Source organism: Wyeomyia smithii, unplaced genomic scaffold, assembly GCF_029784165.1.
Source record: "Wyeomyia smithii strain HCP4-BCI-WySm-NY-G18 unplaced genomic scaffold, ASM2978416v1 HiC_scaffold_18, whole genome shotgun sequence".
NCBI classification, from domain to species: domain Eukaryota; kingdom Metazoa; phylum Arthropoda; class Insecta; order Diptera; family Culicidae; genus Wyeomyia; species Wyeomyia smithii.
Genome location: NW_026599068.1, coordinates 15,001 through 25,392, shown reverse-complemented (window position 1 = coordinate 25,392; position 10,392 = coordinate 15,001). Strand labels below are relative to the sequence as shown.

Genomic DNA, 10,392 nt, shown 5'->3' with positions numbered 1-10,392 from the left:
AGTACTAGTAAAAATATAAGGAAATAGTCCAAGAAAATTATTGAATATAATTAGAGAAAATAATGATATAAATATTAAAGTTCTTCCATTATGAGTTGTTGAATTTAATAATAATTTAAATTCTTTATGAAGAGTGATTAAAATTTTATTTCAAATAATTTGAAATCGATTTGGTATTAATCAATAAGAAGAGGGAATAATTAATAATCCAATAAAAGTTCTTAATCAATTTAATGAAAGATTAAAGATAGTAGTAGAAGGATCAAAAACAGAAAATAAATTTGTTATCATTTTCAATTTATAATTTTTTTTTTAAATGTTAGTGATTGAGATAGTTGAGGTAATGATGGAATATTACAATAATAAATTTTTGTATTAAATAATATTAATGTAATTGAGAAAATAAAAAATAAAATTAATCATCTAATAGGTGCTATTTGAGGAATTAAAAAATATTAGATTAAAACTAATATTTTTAGTTTGACATACTAAAGTTTTTTTTTAAAACTAATTTTTTAAAGAAAATTCATTATAATTTCATTAGAAGTAAGTGCTAATTTACTATATTATGATTTAAGAGATCATTACTTGCTTTCAGTCATCTAATGAATTAATTTGAGAAGAAATTCATTTAATGAAATAATTTATAGGAATTCTTTCGATAACAATAGGTATAAATCTATGATTTGCTCCACAGATTTCTGAACATTGACCAAAAAAAAGACCTGGTTGATTTATAAAAAAATTAGTTTGATTAATCGACCAGGAGTAGCATCAATTTTAATTCCAAGAGAAGGAATAGTTCAAGAATGAAGAACATCAGTTGCTGTTACTAAAATTCGAATTTGATTATTGTAAGGAAGAATAATTCGATTGTCTACATCTAATAATCGAAATCCATTATTTTCAAGAGTATTAGTAGGAATTATATAAGAATCAAATTCTAAATTTATAAAATTAGAATATTCATAACTTCAATATCATTGATGACCAATAGTTTTTAAAGTAATTAAAGGAGAATTAATTTCATCTAATAAATATAATAATCGAAGAGAAGGAAAGGCAATAAATATAAGAATAATTGCTGGCAGAACTGTTCAAATAATTTCAATTGTTTGTCCATGTAATAAATAACGATTAGTAAATTTATTAAAAAATAATATAAATATAATATATGTAATTAAAGTTGTAATTATAATTAAAATAAGAATAGTATGATCATGAAAAAAATTTAATTGTTCTATTAAAGGTGATAATCTATTTTGTAGTCCTATATTTGATCATGTTGCCATTATATTCTAATAAAAGAATAAATCTTTATATATGAAGCTTAAATTCATTGCACTAATCTGCCATATTAGAAATTAGAAGAAAGTAAAGGAAGTTCTGAATAAGAATGTTCTATTGGGGGTATTGTGTGATATCATTCAATAGATGAAGATAATTGTATAGGGAAAGATGGAGTTCGTTGGGAAATTATTCTTTCTCAGATAATAAAAAGGAAAAATAAAATTGCAAATAAAGAAATAGTTCTTCCTAATGAAGAAATAATATTTCATGAAAGATAACTATCTGGAAAATCAGAATATCGTCGAGGTATTCCTGCAAGGCCTAAAAAATGTTGGGGAAAAAAGTTAAATTTACTCCAATAAATATTATAGAAAATTGAATTTTTAATCATGAAGGATTTATGGTTAATCCAGTTAATAAGGGATATCAATGAATAAAACCTCTTATAATAGCAAATACTGCTCCTATGGATAAAACATAATGAAAATGAGCTACTACATAATAAGTGTCATGTAAAATAATATCAATTGAAGAATTAGCTAAAATTACTCCTGTTAATCCTCCTACGGTAAATAAAAATACGAATCCTAAAGCTCAAAGTAAAGCAGGTCTATAATTTAATTGTGTTCCATGTAAAGTAGCTAGCCAACTAAAAATTTTAATTCCTGTAGGTACTGCAATAATTATAGTAGCAGATGTAAAATAAGCTCGAGTATCAACATCTATTCCTACAGTAAATATATGGTGTGCTCAAACAATAAATCCTAATAATCCAATAGCTAATATTGCATAAATTATTCCTAATGTACCAAAAGTTTCCTTTTTTCCTCTTTCTTGAGTAATAATATGAGAAATTATTCCAAATCCAGGGAGAATTAAAATATAAACTTCTGGATGTCCAAAAAATCAAAATAAATGTTGGTATAAAATAGGATCTCCTCCTCCAATAGGGTCAAAAAAAGAAGTATTAAGATTTCGATCAGTTAATAATATAGTAATTGCTCCTGCTAGAACAGGTAAAGAAAGAAGTAGTAAAATAGCTGTAATTACTACGGATCATACAAATAAAGGTATTCGATCTAAAGTAATTCCTGTAGATCGTATATTAATAACAGTAGTAATAAAATTTACTGCTCCTAAAATTGAAGAAATACCTGCTAGATGTAAAGAAAAAATTGATAGATCAACAGAAGCTCCAGTATGAGCTAAATTAGAAGATAAAGGAGGATAAACAGTTCATCCAGTCCCGGCACCACTTTCTACCATTCTTCCGGCTAATAATAAAGATAAAGAAGGAGGAAGAAGTCAAAAACTTATATTATTTATTCGAGGGAAAGCTATATCAGGTGCTCCTAGTATTAGAGGTACTAATCAGTTTCCAAATCCTCCAATTATAATAGGTATTACTATAAAAAAAATTATAATAAATGCATGGGCTGTAACAATAACATTATAAATTTGATCATTTCCAATAAATGCTCCGGGATGACTAAGTTCAGTTCGAATTAAAATTCTTAATGATGTACCTACTATTCCTGATCAAGCTCCAAAAATAAAATATAAAGTTCCAATATCTTTATGATTTGTAGAAAAAAGTCATTGTTGCATAATAAGAATTAAAAGATTAATACAAATATTTTCAGTTTTGAAGACTATTAGTTTTATTAACTTAAATTCTTATATGATTAAATAAATTAATGAAATTAAAATTAATCCAAAAATAGAAAAAAAATTAGAAATTAAAATAATATTTATATTTTTATTAAAATAACTATTTATTAATATTCATGAATTTTTATTATAATTTAATATAAAAATTCTATAGGATATTCGTAAATAATAAAATAAAGTAATTAATGAAAAACAAACTATTAAAAATAATAAAAAATAATGATTTATTGTTACTAAATTTTGGATTACTAGTCATTTTGGTAAAAATCCTAAGAAAGGGGGTAATCCACCTAAAGATAATAAATTTAAAAAAATAAAAAATTTAATAATTGGATTTATTAATGAAAAATTAAAAATTTGATTAAAATAAAAAATTTTAAAATTATTAAATAATAAAATAATTGAAATTGAAAGAAAAGAATATAATAAAAAATAAAAAAATCATAATAATTCATTATTTATTATTGCAATTAATATTCATCCTAAATGATTAATTGAAGAAAATGCTATTAATTTTCGTAAAGAAATTTGATTTAAACCTCCTAATGCTCCAATAATAATAGAAAATATAATTGAAAATATAAAAAAATTATAATTTCAATTATAAGAAATTAAAATTAAAGGGGCAATTTTTTGTCAAGTTATTAAAATTAAAGCGTTAATTCAATTTAAGCCTTCTATTACATTTGGGAATCAAAAATGAAAAGGAGCAGCTCCACTTTTAAAAATAAAGTGGATAATATTAATAATTCATTAAAATTATTTAATATTATTCAATTATTATTAAAAATTAGTATTCTAAGAATAATGGAAAATAAAAGAATAGAAGAAGCAAAAGCTTGAATTAAAAAGTATTTTAAACTTCTTTCTGAGGTAGTTAAATTTTTTTTACCTTCATTTATTAGGGGGATAAATGAAAGTAAATTAATTTCTAACCCTATTCAAGCTCTTAATCAAGAATTAGAAGAAATAGTAATTAAAGAACTACAAATTAATATAATGAAAAAAATATTAAAATTTTTTTTAATTAAAAAGAAAAGGATTATAACCTTTATAATTGGGGTATGAACCCAAAAGCTTAACATTAGCTTATCTTTTTATATTTTAATGTATGATGCATAAAAGTTTTTGATACTTTTAGAAATAGTTTAATTCTATTAAATATAATGAATAAAATTTATAATTTTATAATTTACCCTATCAAGGTAATCCTTTTTATCAGGCAATTCATTTTTTTATATATATATATATAAAAAAAAAAAATGGAACAAAAGTAAATAAATTAATATAATTTAATAGATTAAATGGCTGAAAATAGGTAATAAATTGTAAATTTATTTATGAAATTAAAAATTTCTTTAATCAAACTTTATATTCAAAAATGATATTAGATTGCAATTCTAAAGGAATAATTAAATAATTATTAAAGTTTAAATTAATAAATAATATAAAATTTTATATAAATATATATATTATTTAATACTAAATAAATATATATAAATAATAAATATTTAATTAAATATTTATATTTATAAAAATATATAAATTAATCTTGGTTATACTATAAACAACAGTGAATATTTATAGTCCTATGGGTCCTATGATTAAAAAAATAAACAATATAATATATAAATAATTTAATTGTAATATAGAATATTAATATAAATTAATGATTAATTACTATGTAATTAATTATAATATTAAATATTTAATAATATATATATATATATAATAGATATAATATAATAAAATTTTACAATAAAAAAAAAAAAAAAAATTAATTAATTAATATTAATTTATGTATATAATAAATATTTTATACTGTTTAATACTTAAATTAATTATTTTATTGATATATATATATATAATTAATTAATAATAATAATTTTATATTAATAAAAAATAAATAAATTTATAATTTATAAATTATAAATTAAAAATATTTATTTGTAATAATAATAAAATAAAAGGGGAATATTTTATTTTATTAGAAGGATTAAACTAAAAAAATTATTTATAATAATTTTATATTTTTATTATTTTTTTAGTTATTATTTTATATTTATTAATTAATGAAATTTTTATTTAATAATAAATATTTGTTAATTATAATAATAATAATATTTTAATTTAAAAATATTTAATATTTATAATTTTATATTAATAAAAAATTAAAAAAATTAATTATAAATTAAAAATATTTATTTGTAATAAAATAAAATAAAAGGGGAATATTTTATTTTATTAGGAAGGATTAAACTAAAAAAATTATTTATAATAATTTTATATTTTTATTATTTTTTTTAGTTATTATTTTATATTTATTAATTAATGAAATTTTTATTTAATAATAAATATTTGTTAATTATAATAATAATAATATTTTAATTTAAAAATATTTAATATTTATAATTTTATATTAATAAAAAATTAAAAAAATTAATTATAAATTAAAAATATTTATTTGTAATAAAATAAAATAAAAGGGGAATATTTTATTTTATTAGGAAGGATTAAACTAAAAAAAATTATTTATAATAATTTTATATTTTTATTATTTTTTTAGTTATTATTTTATATTTATTAATTAATGAAATTTTTATTTAATAATAAATATTTGTTAATTATAATAATAATAATATTTTAATTTAAAAATATTTAATATTTATAATTTTACATTAATAAAAAAAAAATTATTTTATTTAGTTAATATTTTTGTTAGTATATTATTTTACATGTAAATTTTTGTATGAATATAAATTTGTTTTTAAAAAATTTATTTATTTTATTATTCGCAGTGATTAGTATTAAAAAAAAAAGAAATTTTGTTTTAGTAATTATATAATTGTATTGGTAAAATTTGTGCCAGCTACCGCGGTTATACAAATAATACAAGTAAAAATATTTTGGTAATAATTAAATTAATGTTAATTTAATATAAATATAAATTTATTAGGTGAAATTTTTAAATTTATTTGTTATTAAAAGTTAAAAATAATTGAAGTTATAAAAATTTTATAATAAACTAGGATTAGATACCCTATTATTAAAATTAAATAAAAAATAATATCAAAGTAGTAGTAGTTATATTCTTAAAATTTAAAAAATTTGGCGGTATTTTAGTCTATTCAGAGGAATCTGTTCTGTAATTGATAATCCACATTGAACCTTACTTAAATTTGTTTAATTTGTATATCGTCGTCATCAGAAATATATTATAAGATATAATTTTCTAAATATTTTAGTAAATAAAATGTCAGATCAAGGTGCAGTTTATATTTAAGTAGAAATGGATTACAATAAAAATATTTATATGGATAATTTTTTGAAAAATAAATTTGAAAGTGGATTTGATAGTAATTAAAAAAGATTATTTTTTTGATTTTAGCTCTAAAATATGCACATATCGCCCATCGTTCTTATTTTTAAAATAAGATAAGTTGTAACATAGTAGATGTACTGGAAAGTGTATCTAGAAAGACAATTTAAAGCTTAAAAAGTTAAGTATTTCATTTACATTGAAAAGAAATTTGTGCAATTCAATTTAAATTGAATTAATTTTTATTTATTAATTTTTTTTATGTATTTAATTTTAATAAAAATAATTTTAATAATTGTAGTTAAAGTAAATTTTAGAGAAATAATAATATTAATTATAGTTTATTAGTATTGTAAAAGAATATTGAAATAATTTGAAAAATTTTTGTTTAGAAAGAAAATTTAATTTATTGTACCTTGTGTATCAGGGTTTATTAAATAATAAATAATTATATTTATTTTTTCGAATTTAAAGATTTAATTATATATAAAAGTTAATGTGGAATAATTATTTTCAATATATAATTAGAAATGAAATGTTAATCGTTTTAAAATATATCTAGTTTTTTAAGAAATAAATTTAATTTAGATTTATTAATTTAATTTATTAATTTTAAAATAAATTAAATTAATAATATTAATATTTTAAGGGATTAGCTTTAAAATAAATTTTTAAATTTTTTATAATTATATAAATAAATGTAAGCTTAAAATTAGTTATCTTTAATAATTTTGTTATAAATTATTTATTTAAATATATTATTTATTTTAAAATTAAATTTTTTATTAAAATATATATTTTAATTTTAAAAATATATAAATTATGATAAAATTAGTATATAAATTTATATAGATAAATAATATTGAAAGGTTTAAATAAGGAATTCGGCAAATTTTATATTCACCTGTTTATCAAAAACATGTCTTTTTGAATTTAATTTAAAGTCTAACCTGCCCACTGAAATTTTTAAAGGGCCGCAGTATTTTGACTGTGCGAAGGTAGCATAATCAATAGTTTTTTAATTGAAAGCTTGTATGAATGGTTGAATGAGATATAAACTGTCTTTTTTAAATTTTATAGAATTTTATTTTTTAATTAAAAAGTTAAAATAAAATTAAAGACGAGAAGACCCTATAGATCTTTATTTTTATTTTTTATAAATTAATTAGATTAAAAAGATTTATAATAAAATTAAAAATTTTACTGGGGTGGTATTAAAATTTAATAAACTTTTATTTTTATTTACATTAATATATGATTATTTGATCCAATTTTATTGATTAAAAAATTAAGTTACCTTAGGGATAACAGCGTAATTTTTTTTTAGAGTTCATATCGACAAAAAAGATTGCGACCTCGATGTTGGATTAAGAGTTATTTTTAGGTGTAGAAGTTTAAAGTTTAAGTCTGTTCGACTTTTAGATTCTTACATGATCTGAGTTCAAACCGGTGTAAGCCAGGTTGGTTTCTATCTTTAATAAATTATTATATTATAGTACGAAAGGACCTAATATAAAAAATATAAATTTTAATGATTAGAATTATAATAAAATTGATTACTATTTTGGCAGATTAGTGCAATAATTTAGAATTATTTATATAATGAGAAATATTATAAATAGTATTGTATTTTTTAGAATTTAGATTAGGAATAATTGGAAGATTATTATTAGTTATTTGTGTATTAGTGGGGTGGCTTTTTTAACTTTATTAGAACAAAAAGTTTTAGGATATATTCAAATTCGAAAAGGTCCTAATAAAGTAGGCTTTATTGGATTATTACAACCATTTAGTGATGCTGTAAAATTGTTTACTAAAGAAATTACTTATCCTTTATTATCAAATTATATTTTTTTATTATTTTTCTCCAATTTTTTCTTTATTTTTATCTTTATTGATTTGAATGAGAATACCTTATTTAATTAAATTATATTCTTTTAATTTAGGTGTTTTATTTTTTTTGTGTGTGATTAGAATGGGGGTATACACAGTTATAGTAGCAGGGTGATCATCTAATTCAAATTATGCATTATTAGGAGGTTTACGTGCAGTTGCTCAGACTATTTCTTATGAAGTTAGTTTAGTTTTAATTTTATTAAGTTTTATTTTTTTAATTGGTAATTATAATTTATTAAATTTTTATGAGTTTCAGTTATATATATGATTTATTGTATTTTGTTTTCCTTTATCATTAGTATGATTTGCTTCTTGTTTAGCAGAAACTAATCGAACTCCTTTTGATTTTGCTGAAGGGGAGTCAGAATTAGTTTCTGGATTTAATGTTGAATATAGAAGAGGAGGTTTTGCTTTAATTTTTTGGCAGAATATTCAAGAATTTTATTTATAAGAATATTATTTAGAGTAATTTTTTTAGGGAGAGATATTTATAATTTTATTTTTTTTTAAAAATTACAATTATTTCATTTTTATTTATTTGAGTTCGGGGGACTTTACCTCGATTTCGGTATGATAAATTAATATATTTAGCTTGAAAGAGATTTTTACCTATGTCTTTAAATTATTTATTTTTTTTTATTGGTGTAAAAATTTTTATTTTATTTTTATTATTTTAATGAATTTATTTTAGTACAAAATTAATAGAAGATTTTACTTCTTTCTTATGTTTCAAGACATAAACTATAAAAGCTTATTAATTAATTTAAAAGTTTATCTCAATATTTTGTTAATAAAGGATTAATAATAAAATAAAAAAAATAAAGAATTGTTAAAATTTGTCCTGTTAATACATAAGGATCTTCTACAGGTCGGGCTCCAATTCAAGTTAATAAAGTACAAATAATTACTATATTTCAAAATAAAATTTGATTTAAAGGATAAAATTGAAGTCCTCGAAATTTACTTATATGTGTAAAAGGAAGAATTATTAAAATAGCAATAGATAAAATTAATGCAATTACTCCTCCTAATTTATTAGAATAGATCGAAGAATTGCATATGCAAATAAAAATATCATTCAGGTTGAATATGAACAGGAGTAATTAATGGATTGGCAGGGATAAAATTTTCTGGGTCTATTAATAAATAATTAAATTTTCAAATAAAAGTAATTAAAATTCAAATAAAAATAATAAATCCAATTAAGTCTTTATAAATAAAATAGGGGTGAAAAGGAATTTTATCAATATTTCTATTTAATCCTAAAGGATTATTTGATCCTGTTTGATGTAGAAATAATAAGTGAATTATAGTTAATGCTAAAATAATAAAAGGTAAAATAAATGAAAAGTAAAAAATCGTGTTAATGTTGCATTATCAACTGCAAATCCTCCTCAAATTCATTGTACTAAATCATTTCCTAAATAAGGTACTGCTGATAATAAGTTAGTAATAACTGTTGCTCCTCAAAAAGATATTTGTCCTCATGGTAAAACATAACCTAAAAATCCTGTTGCTATTGTTATAAATAAAATAATTACTCCAATTATTCATGTAGGAATAAATAAAAAAGAATTATAATAAACTCCTCGTCCTACATGAATAAATAAACAAGCAAAAAAAAAAGATGCTCCATTAGCATGACAAATTCGTAAGAATCAACCATTATTTACGTCTCGATAAATGTGATTTACACTATTAAAAGCTGTTTCAATATCTGCTGTATAATGTATTGCTAAAAATAATCCAGTTAAAATTTGAATGATTAAACATAAACCTAATAAAGAACCAAAATTTCATCAAGCTGAAATATTTAATGGAGTAGGTAAATCAATTAATGAATTATTTATAATTTTTAATAAAGGGTGGGATTTTCGTAAAGGTTTATTCATTAATTTTAATTTATAGGGCGTAATGGTCCATAATTTTTTTTTGTAATTTTTACTGTTATTAATAATGTTAAAAATAAATAATTAATTAATAAAATGGTAATTATATTAGTAGGAAAATTATATATTTTATTAAGAGAAATTAAATCTTCATATATAAAAGAAAATTTTATTAATGAGTTTATTTCATTATTTAAAATAAATGTTTCAATATAAGTTTTATCAAATAAATAATATAGAATACATGATATTATAAAATAAAAGCAAAATAAAATTCTTAATTTAATTGAAAAAGAAAATATTTCATTAGAAGATAGGGAAGTCACA

At 19.0% G+C, this 10,392-nt stretch overlaps 6 protein-coding genes across 6 annotated transcripts in view; 1 reads left to right on the top strand and 5 right to left on the bottom strand.

The window, feature by feature from the left end:
* Positions 1-608: 608 nt before the first annotated feature.
* Positions 609-1,292, bottom strand: LOC129733726 (cytochrome c oxidase subunit 2-like). The gene is given in 2 exon segments (XM_055695255.1): positions 609-758; positions 761-1,292. Coding segments are annotated over 2 exon segments (663 nt in total). The 3' UTR covers positions 609-627.
* A 70-nt stretch (positions 1,293-1,362) lies between these two features.
* On the bottom strand, positions 1,363-2,556 carry LOC129733720 (cytochrome c oxidase subunit 1-like). Its single transcript, XM_055695249.1, is given in 2 exon segments — positions 1,363-1,635; positions 1,638-2,556. Coding segments are annotated over 2 exon segments (1,131 nt in total). The 3' UTR covers positions 1,363-1,423.
* Positions 1,363-4,171, bottom strand: LOC129733722 (NADH-ubiquinone oxidoreductase chain 2-like). Its single transcript, XM_055695250.1, is given in 2 exon segments — positions 1,363-3,680; positions 3,683-4,171. Coding segments are annotated over 2 exon segments (1,077 nt in total). The 5' UTR covers positions 4,047-4,171; the 3' UTR covers positions 1,363-2,967.
* A 94-nt stretch (positions 4,172-4,265) lies between these two features.
* On the top strand, positions 4,266-8,853 carry LOC129733729 (NADH-ubiquinone oxidoreductase chain 1-like). The gene is given in 4 exon segments (XM_055695258.1): positions 4,266-4,279; positions 7,930-8,143; positions 8,145-8,589; positions 8,592-8,853. Coding segments are annotated over 4 exon segments (768 nt in total). The 3' UTR covers positions 8,687-8,853.
* An 81-nt stretch (positions 8,854-8,934) lies between these two features.
* On the bottom strand, positions 8,935-10,068 carry LOC129733725 (cytochrome b-like). The gene is given in 2 exon segments (XM_055695254.1): positions 8,935-9,519; positions 9,522-10,068. Coding segments are annotated over 2 exon segments (711 nt in total). The 3' UTR covers positions 8,935-9,355.
* The window catches only part of LOC129733733 (NADH-ubiquinone oxidoreductase chain 6-like), a 2,049-nt gene continuing 591 nt past the window's right edge, over positions 8,935-10,392 (bottom strand). The window contains 1 exon segment of the mRNA XM_055695261.1: positions 8,935-10,392. This exon segment is cut by the window's right edge and continues 263 nt beyond it. Within this exon segment, the coding sequence (XP_055551236.1) occupies positions 10,074-10,392 (319 nt within the window). The 3' untranslated portion in view covers positions 8,935-10,073.